The sequence below is a fragment of the Penaeus vannamei genome, chromosome 9, assembly GCF_042767895.1.
Source record: "Penaeus vannamei isolate JL-2024 chromosome 9, ASM4276789v1, whole genome shotgun sequence".
NCBI lineage: Eukaryota > Metazoa > Arthropoda > Malacostraca > Decapoda > Penaeidae > Penaeus > Penaeus vannamei.
The window spans coordinates 152,501-172,500 of NC_091557.1; the positions used below are offsets into that span (position 1 = coordinate 152,501).

Sequence of the window (20,000 nt, forward strand, 5' to 3'; positions counted from 1 at the left end):
GTGTTTGTCAGTTGCAGGTAAGTTAAATATGCGCCAAAGGAGTTACAAAACCTATGCACCGTGTAAAATAAAGACACCGGTATGATAAAAGAGTGAATATTTACATTCGAGCCGGTTGCATTCTCGGCAGAAAGGGTCTTGGAGGTTCCGAACGCGGCCCACTTGCCCTGCTGGTCCTGGACGAGCAAGACGAGCAGTTCCGAACGCAGCATTATTGTTTATCATCATATTTCCCGGCTTTAATATAGATCTCTAGCCTCCACTTTTTCACCACAACCTCAACCTCAACATAAACATAATCAACATGAACATCAACATCAACCTTAACATTAACATTAACATCAACAACAACAATCCCATCAACTGTCACAGTGACAATCAACCTCGACCTATTCTTTTTAGCCTCCAAGTGCGCGTGGCACCAAGACGTCGCCATGTCGGATCAGCGGAAATTCTGCGACAGTTACGATGGCTACATCCGCCTCTGCAGGTGCCACGACCCGGTCACTTCCGGCCTCAGGTACTCTGCTGTAAGTATGGGGAATCCGAGGTCGTATTTTCATTGTGGTTCTGAGGATATGGGTGGGGGTATGTCCTTTATGTTTTTCTGTTTCCATTTGTCATTTTTTTTCTATGTCTCTTTTTCTGCTCCTGTGTCTGCTTCTTCTTTCTGACGCGTCTGTTTCTCTGTTCTCCAACTTTGTCTCCGTTTCTATCTATACTGCTGCCTCTGTCTATCTCTGTGTATGACTCTTTCTCTTTCTATTTCCTCCCTTCTCTCCCCAACCTCACTTCCTCTCTCTCCCTTCTCCACTTCCTCTCTCTCCCTCTCTCCTTCCCTCCATTCCTCCCTTCTCCCCTTCCTCTCTCTCCCTCCTTCCCTTTTCCCCTTCCTCTCTTTCCCTCCCTTCCTCTCCCTCCCTCCCTTCTCCCCTTCATCTCCCCCTATTTCCCTCCCTCCCTTCCCCCCTTCCTCTCCCTCCCTTCCTCCCTTCCCCCTTCCTCTCCCTCCCTTCCTCCCTCCCTCTCTTTCCACCGAAGAAAAGCAAAATAACGTCCCACAACCCCTGCAGCCGAGGATCGAGATGCGCGAGGTCATTCCGGTGGCGATGCTGACAGCCATCAAGCCCTTCAACTTCTACAGGTCAGTAAGAGGTTGAGCAGACCCGTCCTGCGCATACTAGCTCTACCCGTAGCTAATGCCCATGCCTATAGCTATGCCATGGAACTGTACTTTTTCCAAGTCTTTTTCTTTTGGATTTTTTTTTATTTTTATTTATTTTTTATATTAATCGTTTTTTTTCTCTTTTTGATTTAGTTTTTTCTTTATATTTTGGTTTATTCTTTCCAGACAACTTCTGAACCTCCTTGAGACGCCCGGAGCAGCCCAAACGCCCATTCTCGTCCTCATAGACGGACCTCAGAAGGAGATCATACGCTTAGCCAAGTTGTTCGGGTGAGATGTGGCCCATTAAGTAGTTGTTTATCTTCAGTTGCTTATGTATCTATTCTGTTTATGTTTTACCTGTTTGCTAATGTTTTTTTTATTCTACGATTTATTTTCTTATAAGCATTTTACTTTTCTAAAATCCAAGCATTTGATCATGTGTGCTAGCGTGTTTGATCTAATTTCACTTTGTGACGAAGCTTGACTGTATTTACTTCTTCGTCGCCTTCGTCCTCGCCCTCGCTTGTCCTCGTCCTTCGTCATCGACGTTGCCTCCGTCTTCCTCTACGTCCGAGTCTTCGCCCTCAATTTTGTCCTCGACTTCGTCTTCGCTTCTGTCTTCCCCTACGCCCTCGTCCTCGCGTTGGCTTCGTTTTCTTCTTGGTCGATGTCCTCGCTCCTATCTGTCTCCTTCGTCATGGCCTCCGTCTTTGTCTTCGTTTTTCTTCCTCGTCTGCGGCCTCACCTCCGTCGTCTTTGTCGTCGAATTCTTCCTCGTCTTTATCTTCGTCCTTGTCTTTGCCGTCGCTTCCGTCTTTGTCTTCGTCTCCTTCCTCGTCTGCGTCTTCTTCCTTATCATCGTCTTCGTTTTTTTCCTTATCCTCGACTTCGTATTCTTCCTCGTCTTCGTCACCTTCCTAACACTTATCTTTGTCTTCTTCCTTATCCTCGTCTTCGTCTTCTTCCATGTCTTCGACTTCGTCCTCGCTCCGTCTTCGCCTCCTCCGTCGTCCTCGTCTCCAACGCCACTGCGCAGGTTGGACGTCCTGATCCACCGACCGCAGGGCGAGAAGGGCAGCACTACACTCCTGAATATGCATTTCCGGTAAAATCTCTTACTTATTTCCCTGTCGTTTTACCCCTCCCTATATACCGTAAGAACCGTGACGTATTACCCCTCCCTATATATCGTAAGAACCGATACATTATATACTTCAATAAATATTTCACTTCACATACATGTTCAGAGAGCAAGAACACGAGACACACATGCTTATATCGTTGTTTCTATGTATACCATACGTGTTTACACTGTCTTCCCTCCCCAGTTTCTCCGTTCACAACGTGTTCAACTTCTTCCCAGAGGTCGACAAGGCTATCATCTTGGAAGACGATTTACTGCTTTCTCCAGATTTCTTATCGTGAGGCTCATCTTCGTATTTTTGTTGGCTCTTCTGTGTTAAAAGTAACGTCTGTATTGTTTTATGTGTTAAAATGGATCAAACATTTCGAATCATATTCACTGCATAAAATACTTGTAAACATTTTATCTCATTAAGTTTTTAAATTATCATCACACTTACACTGCTGCCATCTTCATCACTCTTGCTGGCACCACTACATCTTCGCCCTCCTTACTGTCTCCATCCTCACCCTCGTCACCTCAACCGACGTCGCTCCCAGCCTCATCACCAAGGGAGTTCGAACCAAGGCACAGGTAAGCACAGGTCTCGTCACTTCGGAGTTCTGCGCAGCTTCGGATGATAAGGCCTATGACGTCACCGGGCGTGAGCTGAGAGCGAGGGGGGCGGGGGGAATAGAGCATGGTAGATTGGGAAGGAGATAATTAGAAAGCGGTAGCAAATGAGCAAATACTTAAGTAATTTTATATTCCGGAATATTGAACGATTTGCATATTGGACAGATTTTACAGGCAATGACTGTCAGCGATTGTAGGTCTATATCGCATTCAAGTTTAGTAATGCTCATTCTACAGCTTAAATATGGCATAATTAAGAAGTAAAATAAACACAGAGGACATGGCATATTTGAACTCCAAATGTTTTTGATGAATTAGTGACGAGATCTGTACTTATTTAGACCTTGATTCGAACCACGTAGCTCCGTCTTGATGAAAATCCTTGTTGGCAACTTCCGAGCTAAGCCCCGCCTCTTTGCCTTTATTCACTGCATATATTGAATATTCTTTTAATTTTTTCTTGGTTTCGTTATCGTTTATATTTCTACTTTTGTTATTACTGAATAATTTTCAAAGAAAATACACTGGGAAACACAATAAAATATCGCTAATTGACCGGGTCAAATGAAGGGGCAGAGCTAATGACGTCATCACGTCAAGTGGAGTGCACTTTGAAATATCAGGTGTAGCTAGATACGTAATTATTAGTATAATTTACTCGATATTGTTATAATTACCAGAAGTAACACAAAAATTCCCCTCATATTTGATAACGCTGAGTTCCTTACCATTAACAGCTGTCGGATTTCTCCAGGGAAAAGTCAGGCTCATTTTTTGGTTTAAAAGGACAAATGGAAGTGGAGATATCTGACTATATGCTCCCTGTTCATCACTTAGCTGACACCACTCACTGACTCCCCTCAATCTCATCACCCTCATCTGACACCAGCCCCAACCTCATCAGCCTGAACTGACACCAGCCCCAACCTCATTAGCCTGAACTGACACCAGCCCCAACCTCATCAGCCGGAACTGACACCAGCCCCAACCTCATTACCCTTAACTGACACCGCCCGCTTATCCCTCAGCTACTTCCAACAAACGGCCTGGCTCCTGGACGCGGATCCTACGATCTCGCACGTCAACGCCTTCTCCACCAACAGCTATCCTGACGTCGCCTACGATCCTACAGTCCTGAGAAGGATTCAGATGTTTCCTCAGTTCGGGTGGATGGTGAAGCGGAAATGGGCGCAGGAAATATTTCAGTTTTGGGTCCCTGAAAATGTATGTATACGTGTCTCGTCTCGGTGTAGGTAGGGTGCTGTGAATGTGTTATGAGGAGGCTGTATTTTATTGTGGTTGTGGATGGTTGAGTCCTTGTGAATGATTTACGGTTGATGTGTCTTCATTGTAATGGATTCCTGGTAATGTGTGTTCATTTTTTGTTTTACTTCGCTGATAGGTGTTCATTTTAGTAATGCTCTCTTGAAAAAGAATTCGTGTATAGGAGGTGTTCATTTACGTTTTGTTTGCTTGGAAATATGTATATAGGTGTCCCTTTCAGTATTGTTTCCCTGAAACTAGGTGTACAGAAGGTGTCATTTTAGTACTGGTTCCCAGAAATGTATATGTAAGAGTAAGAAGCTATTTTAGGTCCCTCAGAAAGGTTCCGTTTCACATTGTGGCTCTCTGTATATGGGTTTTGCAAAAGCGCGTAATGGTTATGAATGTGGAAGAATATAGGACGCGTGAAAATGGTTTTTACAACGGATGTTTGTGTGCAATTTATTCTCTTTTTTCGTGGCTGTTATTTGGCTTTTACTTTTTTCTGTTTGTTTTTTTTTTGACCATCTGTCTCTGCCTTCTCTCCATCTGTTGCTCCCCCTCCTCTTCCCCCCCTCATTTTCCCTTCCTTCCTCCGTCTTACATGCCCCCCTCCTTTTTTCAGCCTTCTTCTCCCCACATCCCCATCACCCTCCTTCTTTCCTTGCCCCGTATTTCTCCCTCTCTTCCTAAACCACCCTCCTTTCCCCCTTCTCTCCTTCTCTTCCTCACTCCTGCTCCTTACCTCCTACACCCGCCTTTTCTTCCCGTTTCTTCTCTTCCTTCTCTCCCCTCCCCCTTACGCCTTCTTCTCCTTCCCCCCCCTTCTCCTCAGCTTTTCATTCTCCCTTTTTCCTCCTCCCTTCCGTCTCTCCCCTTCTGCCCCTGACCCCTTCCCGCCCTCAGGAAACAGCTGACTGGGACTGGTGGCTCTCGGGCGCGAGGCAGCGGCAGGGGAGGGACGCCCTGCTGCCCGAGGTGAGCAGGGCCTTCCACGCGGGCGCGGCGGGAGCGCACGTGACCGGGTGGGCGCAGGAGCACCTCTTCAACAACATGATCTTCAACCAGGACCCTCATGTCAAACTCAAAGGGCTCAATGAGTGAGTTTTCTTGCTGTTTTTGTTGTCTGGCTCAAGGACTCAGTGAGTTTTTTTTTCATTATTTTGTCTTTATATTGTATGTATTTTTCATATCTGCATGTTTGTTGATGTATTTATTGAATGAATCTGCTATTTGCGTTTGGCATGGAGCTAAATGTTATTTCTATTTTTCACCATACGTAGCTTGAAGTATCTTTCTCATCGCGGATAATTAGCAATATATATATATTTTTTTTCAAAATGAATAACTTCCATCATAATTTGCCATTTCACCCCCACCCCCCTTTAAAAAAAAAGTTCTGCCATCAACCCAACTCCGTCTCCCTCAGCCTGACGAAGGATCGGTACGAAGCGAAGATCCGGCGAGACATCGAGCGAGCTGTTCTGCTCAACCTGACGAAGTCCCCGTGCGACGGCCCGATCCTCCCGCCCGACCATGTGAGTCTTAGCTTGACCTTTGACCTTCTCTCTCACGTCGGCTTTACGTATGGGGGAAGGAGCATACAGGACAGTAAGGGGTATTTTCACAAGAGTATAGAGAGCACTCTTTTTGCCGACTCCCCCCCCCCTCCCCCCTAAAAGCGTACTCCCAAAAATGTTGATGCCAGAGGCGCCCTTGAGCAGCCAGCGCAGCCCCGTGAAAATGTTCCTAATGGTCATGCTACTCCTTAAAAGCTTGTTAGGGGATCCCTTTCATAATTAGGGTCATTTTCACTTGGGAGAAGTATCGGGATCATTTTCAGTAGGGACAAGACAGGTAAGTCTAAGAAATCTTTCATCCCAACTATTGAATACACAAACTTTCAACATGAGTGAATTTATTGACCGTTTATGAAATCAAGAATACAGTCAAAGTCAAGGCGAGAACCACCCTTACTGCCCATGCTGTTGCCAGGCGTTTCTTTAGTTCCAATAGGACGTCAGCCTCTGCACTCATTTGGGTCAGTTACCTCGATCACAGATGCAGTTAGTCCTGTTGCAGGGAGGCGATATCCCGAACCCCACATGCGTTTCTGAAGTCAGCTGTGCCACTCTCCCTGGCGCCATCCCGTTCAAAAGGGAGTGAGTCAGAGATCCGCGCAACAGTGCGCCTTTCTGCAACACCTTCCGCTTGCACCTTTGCTTGCAATTCTACATTGACGTCTAACCTCGGATACGAAATATGAAATATTATTGGGGTTGTTAATTTTGAGTACTGAAGATTACTTTGTTTTTGTGTTTTAAGGGAATTATGAAAGGCGCCATGAGTGCAATTTTGAGTGCGCATAGAAGGATATAGTCTAGCACATTTTTTAAAAGCCCATCATACTTTTTTCTTACGCTAATCACTGACCAATATTTGGGTTGCAGCTTGGCCACGAGTGGGATGTATTCGAACACAAGTACAAGTCTGCTTTTCATTTCCATTATAAAAGGTTATTGTATACTTATTATCTAATTTACATTTCTTATGATTTCCAGCCTGGACCCTTCAAGCTGTTCGTGGGCGCGAAGACGAACAACGACGAGTATGACAGCTTTTACGTGATACAGACGGTGAGTCGCGCGGGAGGGCGGGGCGGCACCAGGCGCCACGAACGCCTCTCGCCGACCGCGCCCAGAGACTGCAGGGGCGTGGAGCCGTTGCTCGGGACATCACAGCACACACACGCACGCACGCACGCACGCACGCACGCACGCACCCACACACCCACACACACACACACACACACACACACACACACACACACACACACACACACACACACACACACACACACACACACACACACACACACACACACACACACACATCACAAAAGAAAAAAAAGAAAAGAAAGAATAATGGATGTACATGTATGAATACATGTACATCCATCCATATAATATATATATATATATATATATATATATATATATATATATATATAGAGAGAGAGAGAGAGAGAGAGAGAGAGAGAGAGAGAGAGAGAGAGAGAGAGAGAGAGAGAGAGAGAGAGAGAATGTGAGAACTAGGACTGTCATTCACCAGTATATCCATTTTTTCTAGAGAAGTTTCCATTGTTTTGAAAGACTTTTTTTATTCATTTCACCATCATCACCATCGTCGTCGTTGTCATCATCATCATCATTAGCACCACCACCATCATCATCGTGTTCGTCCTCATCATCACCATCACCACCATCACCATTACCATCATCGTCATCGTCATCTTTAGACAATAACCCTATTTCTCAAATTGAATTGTTTAAACCTCATTGCCAAAACATGTAAAACAAGTAATTATACAGATGATTAATAATTCCACTCTGGAAGATACAATAAGTAATGTTCGACTATTACAAAATACCTAGAATATGTCACAATGAATATAAACCGCAATTTAATATTAATTTGCATTTCGACTTCACATTTTCAATTCCTTGGAATCCTTTGATATATATGTCGCTAATGCTGCTAATAAACAATATGTAATAACATTGTAGTGACGTATATTCAAAATAACTTATTTTTCTCACTCTAATATCTAGTGACGTAACTTCATAATCACTTTCTAGTGACGTGTCTTCATTATAACTTACTTTCCTCGCTGTAACTTTCAAGTGACGTATCTTCATAATAACATCTAGCTTTCTAGTGACGTGTCTTTATAACGATTCCTTTCCTTACTCTAACTTTCTAATGACGTTTCTTCATAATAACTTCTCCTCCTCACCCAGTGCCTCCATGGATACATCCAAGACACGAGGGAGATGTTCCGAGGGTCCTTGAGGTACAACTTGAAGGGGCGTCTCCTCTACGTCATAGGCTGCCCTGCGTCTCCCTTCTGGTAAGTGAGGTTCGGAAGAAGAGAGGAGGAACACGGGGAGAAAAAGGGGGGATGGGAGAGAGGGTGAAAAGATGGAAGAATTCGGGGGGAGAGAGGCAGGAACACGGGGGGATAAAGGGGGAGTAGGAGAGATGATGATAAATAGAATTCAGGAAGAACAGGAACAAACATAGGGGGAAAGGGGGATGGGAATAAAGATGAAAGGATGAGGGAGGGGAAGAAAGAAATGATGAAGAAATGAAGGGAGATGGGAAGGGGAAGGTGGGAGGGGTGGGATGGAGCGAAGCAAGGAAAGGGAGATTGGTGAGGGAAAGAAGAAGGAGAAAAGGAGGGGCGAGAATGAAAATTAGCGTAAAGTGGGGGGAAAGAGCATTAATTTAAGGAATGTAAAGAGTATAGAACCTAAAGAAATTAACATTAAAGAAACGAAAAAAAAGGAAAAATAACGAATATCAAAAAATAAAAGTTTACCTTCATCCTCTTCTCCCGTTTCCTTCAGCGAATCGAACGGCTTCGTCAATCTCCTGACGCCCTCCGCCGAGCTCGTGGACAGGGCGGGCGAGGCCGTGTACCCGTGGCAGACCCGCAACTACCCGCCCTTCTACCTGGAGCGCTTCCCCGCCCAGCTGCCCGAGGAGGAGTTCCACATGCGGAATCTCCTGTACGTTTACCACAACGGCACCCGCGTGTTTAACGAGAAAATTGGGAGCGTTAAACACATAGAATGAGGGAGATAGAGATAGAAAGATGAGAAGAGGAAGATAAAAAAGGAGAAGAAGAAAGAAGGTGAAGCTCTGTTGCCGCCGAAGTGGTATTGGCCGGAGAAGGCAGACTGGGTCATGGAAAATAAATATATATTTTAGATCTGATTTTATTTCCTTCCATAATCTTTTTTGTGTAATAATCTTCAGAAAACAAAAATGTTGGACTGAGAGAGAGTTGAGTGAGTGGAAGGAAGACCAACAGAAAAATAAAAGTAGAAGTATATCCAGTAGTAAAAAGAAACACACACACCTATAAACACACACACACACACACACACATATATATATATATATATATATATATATATATATATATATATATATATATATAGAGAGAGAGAGAGAGAGAGAGAGAGAGAGAGAGAGAGAGAGTGAGGGAAAGAGTGAGGAAATGAGAGAGATTATAAGATAATCATAATGATAATAAAATTATCATTATAGTAATGATTATAGAAAATTGAGAGAGAGAGAGATTGATACAGAGAGGGGGGGGAGTAAGACATAAGATAATAAAAGATTGTATTGATAATTTAAAAAAATATTATCATAGTAAGGATAATGAAAAAATAAGATAGAGACAGATATACAAATAGATAGATAAATATGTAGACAAGAAAGAGATAAACTAATGTAGATAGGAACATATAGGTCTATGGTAATCTTACTGGTAATAGTAACAATAAACATAAGGAAGGAATTGATTTATAACCAAATAATGACACCGCTGCCCAAAAAGTTCCTTCATGGCAGATAGGCCTACGAGTTTGCAATATATCTAAAGTTATAAAGATTAATACTCATTTGTCCATTTCAAGGGCGATTGCAAAGGAAGTTTATCATATGTTTTGTCTACTTAAATCGAAAGCATTAGCATCTATATATTCACAATAATGCATTCAATCTCATGACTCTAATGTATTACAGTGAAGATGTCGACCTTTATTTTATCGCTGGAAGCTTAAATCGACAAAATATTTGATGCAGTTGGTCTGAGAAAACCTTTGGACTCACATACCGCCACATTGTTATACTGCACATACTGCATTTAACCTAATGCTGGTTCACTGCACCACGCGAGGTCCATCCTCGTCGAGATGTTGCCATGAACATAATTATCACTATTTTTATATCATCAATTTTGTCATTCATATCATCACCATTATCTTTATCACCATTACTGTTATTTGTATTATCATTGTAATTACCATTATTATCATTATCATCATCATTGTTATTATCATTTGTATTAGTATTATACCATTATCATTAATATTTTTATTGTCAACATGTGCTATCATCCTCACCCTCATTCCTATATCTTTTGCTATTTCATCGTAATTGTTGTGTTGAATCTCAATAGTTTCAAGGAAAATGAATAAGAATAAAAATGTAAATGAAAAAATAAAGATAAGAGAGAAAAAAGAAAAACGTATGGAAGGAAAACTGATGATGATAAAGATAAGAAAAGGAAGTGTTGAAAAGTAAACGACTTCCTCAAGAACTATAAATAAACACTGCATCCTGCCACGCAGTATCACATCGGGTATAGCCTCCCGCGGACAGAAAATAGGAAAATAAGGAAAACAAAACAAGGGAAACCCGCGTCGCGCGCCTCCTGCCGGATAAAACCTCAAACTTCTCGCGGACGTTTTATTTCTGACAGTCCCATGCGCATTTACGTCGTTATGGACTGTTCGTAATAAAGAATGAACAAGGAAGAAACAGAAAAAAGATAATTAGGAGACTTCTGTATTGCTGAGTTTGAAGAATGGCTGTCGGAAAACGGGCGTGGGGGATTCAGATCGCGCTCCTCTTCGTGACGCTCGCCCGCGCCAACGCCTCTGCGGGGCGGAATTTCCCGACGGAATGGAGGAAGATTTCTGGTAGGTAGACCTGAGTGATTTTGTATGTTATGGTGATACTGGCGCGCACGCACGCACACACGCACACACACACACACACACACACACACACACACACACACACACACACACACACACACACACACACACACACACACACACACACACACACACACACACACTGTGCTGACTACATGAATGGATGCAAACATGCGCTTTCATTCACCAATATCAACTGCAAAGAAACTGGCAAGTAAATCACCTTTGTGTACTGACTGTACATGATACGCAATACTGAAGTGGCAGCATCGTCATTATTACCTCAATCAAGGAGGTCATGTTTAAGTTAGCGGTGGTTAGTTAGTTAGCTAGTTAGTTCGCTTATTTGCTCGTCAGCAGGACAACTCGGACAGTTATGAACAGAGGCGTGTCTAAGCCTACCTCAGAGTCCATTCAATTTTAGTGATTCGGCTCATGATCCGGATCCAGGACTTTTTAAAGGATTGCATCAGTGACCCCGTTATATTGGCAATAGGGGCAGCTGCTATTAAATTTACAGACGCCGTCCGTGTACTTGAGAAAGAGGTGGTTTTAGTGTGTCTTCGTGTGAATGTTTTATTGCATTAGTGACTCTATTGCCTTGGCGGAGGCAAGCGCTCTCTGAGGGCTTCTAGTTAATATTGTTATTATTGTTGTTATTGTTATTATCATTGCTAAAATTATTATTATTACTATTAGTAGTAATAGTAGTAGTAGTAGTAGTAGAATTAGTGTATCATCAATATCATTATATTCACCTTATTCATCATTATTATCATCATAAGTATTACCATCAGTACTGCTATGACGACCAGTACTGATGTCATTATTACTATCATTGCTACTACCATAATATGATTCGGTCAACGCTTCCACTTTCCAGAGATTCGAACACTTCGTCCAGTCAACGAGACAACGTTGGAAATTCTCGAAGGTTCGGACAATTTATGCCTCTGGCAACTCTCCTTTTCCTTGTCTAGAGCGGTTATTTTTAGCTCTCGTTTAGCACTTTCCTCCTCCTGTTGTCGCTGCTCTTTTTATTGTTACTGCGATTATTGTTGTTGCTATTACTATCATCATTTTTATTATTGCTACTTTATAGTTTTATTGCTACTGCTACCACCCCTCATCATCATCTTAAACATTACTATTACTACTATTGTCATTACCATAAACGTTATTTTAGCTCTGGTTATCATTATCGTTTATGATTATTATTATTAATATCATTATCATTTTCATTATTGATGTCAGTATTACTGTGTATAATTAGTGTCCCTTTTCTTATTGTCACAATTGCCATTATCATTATTGTTCTTATTATTATCATTATTATTATTATTATTATTATTATTATTATTATTATTATTATTATTATTATTAACATTATTAATATTATAATCATTATTAGTAGTATTATCATTATTATTATTATCACTAATTATTGTTATGGTTATTATTACCATTAATACAACTGCTACTACTACTACTAATAATAAAAATAATTATATATAATCGCCATTACCACTATCATTATTACTATTAATATCATTATCATTATCATAATTTCGCTAATGCCATAACTATTTTATTTTATCTTCCATTACACTAATTAAACACCTGTTCTTATTTTTACAAATATTTTCCTTTCTCCTTCCCTCTCTTCTCCTTAGCTATGCAGGAGAATGTGCACAAAATACAAGTTATTGTGAACAAACGGCGCATTAGCATATACCTGAATGACCAAGAGGTGAGTTGGCAGTTCAGTTGTTGCTTCTGTTATTGCTCGGAACTGATCTGATTTTAGACCAATCGTGTTTAGTTATTTGCTTGTGTCTTGTCTGATATATCGGCCAGTATATCTTCAGCTGTATGAATTTTATTTGCTCTATCCACGTGGCTAACTGTTATGTATCTTCTGTGGGCTTGGAAGTGGCTTTCCGTGCACTTATGTCTGTCTATTGATCTTTTCATTATGTCATATTGATATTTGTTTAGCATGATTTCACTAATTGATATATTTTTTCATATCGGTATATATACAGTATTCATCAAAATAGTAATTATTTGTTATTAACATCTATTCATCATAAATGTACATTTATCAAGCGAATGTGATTTCGAGCAAGAGTCTGCAACAGGTCTACGAGAAAAGCGGGAGGGTCGGCGCAGCTGCGAGGACCCACTCCGGCGTGCACGTGGTGGCGCTGCACCCCCTCCGCGGCCACGTGATGCTCGCCAGGCAGTTCCTCACGCACCAGCCCGCCGAACACAGGAACCTGGCGGCGTGCCTCGACTCCCTCATGCCGGGCAACATCCTCATTGCGGCTGCGGTGGTGAGTTGTCCTCCTGTCTGTCTGGCGTCTCGTTATCCTCATCGTGATGTCCTTCGGAGCCGGTAACTCCCTCTGGTTCTCAGCCCCTCCGTGTCCTTCCAGCCCGACGCGGTCATGTTCCTGGGCCCCGACGCCGTGGCCCGCCTGGAGGAGATGGGCGCCTCCAGGATCCGCTATCTCGCCCGGCACGAAACCTGGGTCATGGTGGCCCACACGCCCGTCCGCGCCCCAACGCCTCCTCGCTACCGCTATCCTGTACTTCAACCGAACGTAACGGTTCCAGCGGTGAGGCGAAACAAAACTTTATTCTGAAAATACATTATTTAGAGATATGCATTGGTCTGTTCCCATAGGCAGTCTGGTCCACCTGCTGTTAAGCGTCATCATTATCTCGCAGAAGCCGCTGGGGAGGGTGTGGGGGGAGAGCGTGGCTGTGCGGTCGCTGGAGAGGGAGGGAACTTCTGCCTTCGTCGACTTCGGCGCCTTCGTCCCCAAATTCCCAGGTATGTGGCGGACCGGATCATATGAATGGTAATTGGGGAATAAAAGGGAGACACAAATGATATTGCATGTGCTGTTGCAGCTGCGCAGTGCGACTGGCACCAGGAGGAAACCCTGAAGGATCAGAGGGCGTTCTGTGATCGTTACGACGGCTACTTCCGCCTCTGCAAGTGCCAGGACCCGCTCACCCCCGCCCTTAGGCACTCCGCAGTAAGTGTGTTCCGTAGCAGACCTCAGTGAAGTATTTGCTTAAAACTAGTGTTGATTCAGTTCCCACCGCTTCTCTCGTTTCAACTTTTTGCTTAAATATTATTTAGGAATGCAAACCTTTCCTTCATAACCATAAGCGCAATCGAAAATTAAATTTGGCAAAGATCTTTAACAATTGTCCAATTCCAGGAAAAGATAGAGATCCGAGAGGTCATTCCCCTGGCGATGCTGACGGCCGTCAAGCCCTTTAACTTTTACAGGTAGGTAGTCATGCAAACCCCTCATAGTCGTAAATAAATCATTCTAACTTTCCAAAATATTTCCAGCGTCACCGTAAAATTCGTGTGACTGGCCCGAAGAAAGCATATGAAAAAATAACAGAACGAATGCCTTCGCCAGGCAGCTTCTGAATGTCCTGGAAACCCCCGGAGCCGCGCAGACGCCCATCCTGGTCCTCGTGGACGGCTTCCAGAGAGAGATCATCAGCCTAACGAAGCTCTTCGGGTGAGTCTCCCCGCAAATAAAACAGAATGGTTAAATCTGCTCTTCTGTGTCTAAAATTTACAAAATAAGAGCATCAATACGTAATTAGGTACATTATCATCATATTTTCCCATCTCAGGTTGGACGTCTTGGTGCACAGGCCTCAGGGAGAGAAGGGCTCGTCAACTCTCCTCAACATGCACTTCCGGTAAATCCTGATACCTGATACCAATAGTTCTTTAGCTTTTAGAGTCACGGATCCCTTGAAGAAACATGAAAGCTACGGATCTCCTCCCCAAGAAATAATCAAAGACAATTTTGCATGTAATGTATAAAATATACTTTATTAATTGAAATTTGATTGCCTTATACATATGGTTTAAACGAAATATTATTAAAGTTTAAAGTAACCAATATAAAACAAATACTCATTTTGATGCAAAAAGTTTAGCGTATATAAATATCATCTGACCCTCACGAATCCCCCTATCCATGGACCCCAGGATAAGACCTCTTGCCTTGTGTGCTCATACTGATTGCATTCCTTAATGACCGGCACCACGCTTCTAGATTTCGCTGCTCCTTGTCAGGTTCTCCGTGCACAATGTCTTCAATTTCTTCCCGGGAGCGAAAAAGGCCATCATCTTGGAGGACGACTTGCTGCTCTCGCCTGACTTCTTATCGTGAGTCTTGCCTTGTTTCCCGATTAATTGAATTGAGAGAAAAAAATCTAAGCGGTATATATATACTGTATATATATTTGTTTGTGTGTGTGTAAACAGATCTCCATGTCTCGAACAGGTTCTTCCAGCAGACGGCGTGGCTGCTGGACGAAGACCCGACCATCGCGTCCGTGAATGCTTTCTCCATCAACAGCTTCCCCGAAGTGGCCTCCGACCCGACCGTCCTGAGGAGAGTGGAGCTCGTCCCGCAGTTCGGCTGGCTCGTCCGGCGCGAGTGGGCCGAGGAGGTCTACGAGGCGTGGGTACCCGAGAGGGTAAGTGACACTGTTGGATATTTTCATTTTTAGCTATTATTTTCCGATTTATATTTGTCGCTATGTTCTCTTTTCTTTCTGTCTGTCTGTTTTTTTCAGACTCGCTCGTTTCCCCTCTTTCTCCATCTTTTCTCAATCATCACCTAAGATTATTTTCTCTGTCAATTTACTTACTTAATTATTTCCCTTTTTCAGTTTTCTTCTTTTTCTTTTAGTAAATGCAGAGGAAAACTACAATCCATTTCATATTTCTTGTTTAAACTAAGATCTGAAGCGAATATCCAAAAGATTAGTCATCACAACGCCACATACTTTTGGCTCTAAAACACCTGGCTCTAAAACACCAGAACTTTTTTCCATCCGTCTTCGAGTTCCGCTGGAATTTAAGGTTTTCCGTGCGTGTGTTGAGTGCATGCGGAGCACTTTTTGGCCGAGGGACAGAGCGACCGCTTTCGTCTAACTAATTTCCGTTTTCATCGTGTGCTGCGGATCATCAATACTTCTTGGTTGTTTTTATCGATAAATGAATCGGAGAAATTGGTGTAAACATAACCTATTATCACGATGTTCCTTTCTACCATATAGTTGCCTCCTTTACATAATAATAGTATCAAAGATGACGCAATATGTGTGAGGCTCCAAACCAACCGCCAGGAGACGGCCGACTGGGACTGGTGGCTCTTCAAGGAAGTCCCGCGGAAGCAGAGGGACACGCTGGTTCCTGAGGTGAGCCGAGTCATCCACGCCGGGTCCTCAGGGGCTCACGTCACGGGCTACGCGCAGGAAAACACCTTTAATCACATGGTTTACAACGAGGATCCATACGTGACGCTTGAGAACCTCGAAGAGTAAGTCATTGGGGCTCAAACAAGACTGGAATTTATTGTGTATATAGGTAAATAAAGAACAAATATATAAACAAATCTTATGTATATAATGATGAACTAATTTATGTACGCTATTTGTTGCATCTATGCCTCTTCCTTTATTTATCATGTTCTGATACGCTACACCATACACGGTAATCTTATTACGAATGACAGTCATATGCATGGCCCTTCAGTCTGACCAAGGAACGCTACGAATACCTAATCCGACAAGAGATACTCCGAGCTGTCACCCTGACCTTGACTTCATCGCCCTGTGATGGACCCATGCTCCCCGAAGAGCAGGTGAGGTCGGAGCATATACTTTTGGTGTCCAAGCGAACGCAGGGGACGGGTCCATAAGGGGCGCATACGTTCTTAGCCATAGGGTGGTGTGGAAAGACGGCTGGTTCATTTCCGTCCCGACTGTGACCCCAGCATGATGATGCCAGCACTCAGTCACAATTGAGAGGAATATCCCAGCTTACACCCCTACCAGAATATAAGTAAAGATTGAATTAGTCCGGAATAATCTCCAGTGTATGATTGAGTCTAGCCTTCTCTACACCTCCGGGTATAAAGTAGGCAAGTCTAAACTTTACTTCCAGGCCAGAATGCACCATGGTACAATAGCAAAACTTTTTTTCTGAACCATTCCTGCCATGTGATGTCTCCAGTCTACTTTTGTTGCGGTGGATAAACAACCTGGCTAAAAAAGGGAATAACAGACAATATAATCAGGATTATTTTTTGCATGCAAGATAAGCGTTTGTTACAAGTGTTTTAAGGATACTATTAAGAACTGACCGGATAATATAGCTGAAATCAATTGATCTGTAAATGTCCATCTTTTCGTATCTTAAATATCAAATTTCTGATCCTCAGCCCGGTCCATTTAAGCTCTTCGTAGAAATCGAGACGAAAAATGATGAATACGAGAGTTTCTATGTCATGCAAGCGGTATGTATCGTCTTGTTTTTGCGTGGATTGATGACACAGTAGAGAATAAACGAAAATTCCACAATCATTTCTTTAATTGGATGTACCTAACTTTTGACACTTTTTCGAACTAGATAGATAGATCTAATAGTAATTCATAATAATAATGATGACAATAACTTCAGTAACAATAATAAAAACAACTTCGAATAGTGCATTCCCTTAATGTGTCAAAATTTGCAAAATCTATTGTTTTTCCATAAGTAGGCTCATTAGAAATAAAATATTTAGGTATTCTTATAACACCTGTTTGTACCCCATTTCCCCCTGAAGTGCTTGCGCGCCTACCCCGAAGAGGCCCGTGAGGTGTTCCGGGGGGTCCTGCGCTACAACCTCCAGGGCCGCCTTCTCTACGTCGTGGGCTGCCCCCTCTCTCCCTACTGGTGGGTTGGTCCCTTTTCTAAGGCCAAAGGCACTACAGATAACATTAGCAACAAAATATGTTTAGATAAATAAGCTGTTGTCTGCTGGATAGTTCTGCTATTATTTCCCTTTGATATATCAAAAGTGTAGGTGTGTTATGCTTACGTTAGCATATGTCATAGAAATAGAGAAGATAAAAGCGTATGTTTAAATAAATGAGCCAAACCAGAGCTACAAAACAACGAGGCCTCCTGTTCCTTTTCGACGCCCAATCGCCCACATCGAATCTCGTTCCAGCTCGATGTTTTCCGACGGCTACCGCTTCCTGAGGCCTTCCCCGTGGCTGGTGGACTCGGCGAGCCAGGCGTCGCGCGAGTGGCAGACCAGGAACTACCCGCCGTACTTCGTGGAGCGCCGTCGACCCGTTTCGCCCGAGGAAGAATTTCGGATGGAGAACCTGATCTACTTTTATCGGAAGGGGAAGGGCGCGGACAGGAAGTCTGCGTGAAAGGAGGGTACTTTCGATAAGAGTGACCTTGCAAGGGTTGAGCATAGTGTTAGCCAGTTGAAGTATTGTGAATATATATACAACAACACGCAGACGCACACACAACGATTATATTCATATATATATATATATATATATATATATATATATATATATATATATATATATGTATATATATATATATATATATATATATATATATATATATATATATATATATATATATATATGTACGTCGATTCATATATGACATAGCATATGAACACAAACACACAAAGTGTCACAATCACAGAGCGGCAAGGCCAGATTCAATAACAGGAGATTAAAATAGTTTTTCTTTGACCATTGACACGACGCTACTCAATGTGGCAGATGGCCTGTAGCCTTTTGGGACCACTGTAATATAATATCGGTGGTTTCTTGTGAATGTCATCCTTCCCTTTATTATCTTGTCCTTTTTGGAATAATTGCAAGAATTGTTTGAAAAAATGATGACCACGTCTCTGCACATTACTAATTACGATGCACCGTTATATGATTATTTACTCCCATTCATTATTCAGACCTCGACACTTAGTATCGATAGATTCTTCTTATCCTCTGGTACCCATGCATGTAGGAATTGTGCCGCGGAACCCCCATACCCCACATTTCTTTGCCTTGAAAGCAGGGGAGGGTATGAATATGATATACACCGAATCAGTCACTATATTGTCGAATGCACGGGGCTGTGCCCTCTGCGACCACCCCCTAGGGGTCTGCCGCCCCCATTCCACGCCTAAGAGAATAAAAAGTCTACCACATCTGTACGGCAGGAAAGAGCCGTGAATACGTGGAGGATTCTTTGCCTTCCATTGCGGGGTTGGTGGGACGCAGGGGGCACAGTCCCCTGCATGAGATAATATAATGAATGATTTTGCGTATATCATTCATATCTACCATATAATTTCCTTTGTGCCTTACATTCTCCCCTGCTATCAGGGCCAAGACTGCCGCTAATGGGGGCATTAGTTCGATATGTTTAGATGGGGAGTGACAGGAATCGATATGGAAATCGATACGATCGGTATACGAAGGTTTTATGTAGAAATACCGTTTCATGAAGAAGTCGGATCTTAGAAGGCGTTCCTCTGAATTGACGTTTTATGGATAAAAAGCAACTTTGGTTTTCTTTGAAAACTCATGCACTTTTATCATTATCACCGTTATGTTCTGTTATTATGAATACCACTACTAATACAGTAACTACTGCTGCTACTACAATGATACTGATAAAGATAATGATAATAGTGATGATGATTATGATAATGACAATGACGTTATCATTACCATTATCATTATTGCTATATTGTTACTGTTATTATCATCATTATTGTTATATATTTTTTATTATTATCATTGCTGTCATCATCATCATCATTATCATCACCACTATTACCACCATCATCTTCATCGCTATAGTGTGTTTTTGTTGTTATTATCATTATTATTATTATCATCATCATCATCATTATCCTTACCATTATTACTATTGTTATTGATGATGATGCATTGTTGTTATCACTGTAACTGTTATTATCATTTTTGTTTTTGTTCATATCATTATCCGTTTTTTTATTAACCTTACTGTATTGTTTCTATTTTTATTCATATTATTTGTTCTCAATTTCTTCATTGTTAATATGATTTAATGATGATGTCGCTATCCCCACCATTATGATTTAATTTCTAATATTCTGGTGTAGAAAAGTTTCTAATGTCACGCAATTTATGAATATATTTGATGATGATTTGTAGTATCAATGGATTATGATCTTTATATGCGAATATTTAAAAAAGATCCTTGCCATTGCAGCCCATCACTTAGTATTCACATTTGATAATTGTTTACATAAGCAAACAGACGGTGTAGCGATGGGATCCCCTTAGGCCCTTCTTGGGCCAATGCATTTCTTTGCCAATATAATCAGCT

General features: G+C 42.2%; 2 protein-coding genes across 2 annotated transcripts in view; both read left to right on the forward strand.

Annotated features, from left to right (window-relative positions):
- Positions 1 to 8,964, forward strand: part of LOC113827006 (protein O-linked-mannose beta-1,2-N-acetylglucosaminyltransferase 1) — an 11,290-nt gene extending 2,326 nt beyond the window's left edge. Inside the window, exons 7-17 of the mRNA XM_027379909.2 lie at positions 403 to 530; positions 1,074 to 1,144; positions 1,352 to 1,456; positions 2,205 to 2,273; positions 2,497 to 2,589; positions 3,956 to 4,151; positions 5,097 to 5,290; positions 5,620 to 5,728; positions 6,752 to 6,826; positions 7,991 to 8,100; positions 8,600 to 8,964. Of these exons, the coding sequence (XP_027235710.1) occupies positions 403 to 530; positions 1,074 to 1,144; positions 1,352 to 1,456; positions 2,205 to 2,273; positions 2,497 to 2,589; positions 3,956 to 4,151; positions 5,097 to 5,290; positions 5,620 to 5,728; positions 6,752 to 6,826; positions 7,991 to 8,100; positions 8,600 to 8,828 (1,379 nt within the window). The 3' untranslated portion in view covers positions 8,829 to 8,964. The remainder of the gene's footprint in view (positions 1 to 402; positions 531 to 1,073; positions 1,145 to 1,351; positions 1,457 to 2,204; positions 2,274 to 2,496; positions 2,590 to 3,955; positions 4,152 to 5,096; positions 5,291 to 5,619; positions 5,729 to 6,751; positions 6,827 to 7,990; positions 8,101 to 8,599) is intronic.
- Positions 8,965 to 10,414: 1,450 nt separating this feature from the next.
- LOC113827005 (protein O-linked-mannose beta-1,2-N-acetylglucosaminyltransferase 1) lies at positions 10,415 to 18,129 on the forward strand. The gene is made up of 17 exons (XM_027379908.2): positions 10,415 to 10,747; positions 11,649 to 11,699; positions 12,439 to 12,515; positions 12,907 to 13,101; positions 13,204 to 13,386; positions 13,499 to 13,604; positions 13,685 to 13,812; positions 14,002 to 14,072; positions 14,212 to 14,316; positions 14,435 to 14,503; positions 14,886 to 14,978; positions 15,097 to 15,292; positions 15,947 to 16,140; positions 16,356 to 16,464; positions 17,044 to 17,118; positions 17,431 to 17,540; positions 17,818 to 18,129. The coding sequence occupies exons 1-17, from the start codon at positions 10,633 to 10,635 to the stop codon at positions 18,026 to 18,028; spliced, it is 2,088 nt and encodes a 695-aa protein (XP_027235709.2). The 5' UTR covers positions 10,415 to 10,632; the 3' UTR covers positions 18,029 to 18,129.
- The last annotated feature ends 1,871 nt before the right edge of the window (positions 18,130 to 20,000 follow it).

What these genes read in the sequence shown, in the direction of transcription:
- LOC113827005 (XM_027379908.2), top strand. Translation starts at nt 10,633, where the DNA reads ATGGCTGTCGGAAAACGGGCGTGGGGGATTCAGATCGCGCTCCTCTTC. An exon ending in AACGTTGGAAATTCTCGAAG is followed by an intron (nt 11,700 to 12,438) that starts GTTCGGACAATT and finishes TCTTCTCCTTAG; the next exon opens with CTATGCAGGAGAATGTGCAC. An exon ending in GTTTCTATGTCATGCAAGCG is followed by an intron (nt 17,119 to 17,430) that starts GTATGTATCGTC and finishes TTCCCCCTGAAG; the next exon opens with TGCTTGCGCGCCTACCCCGA.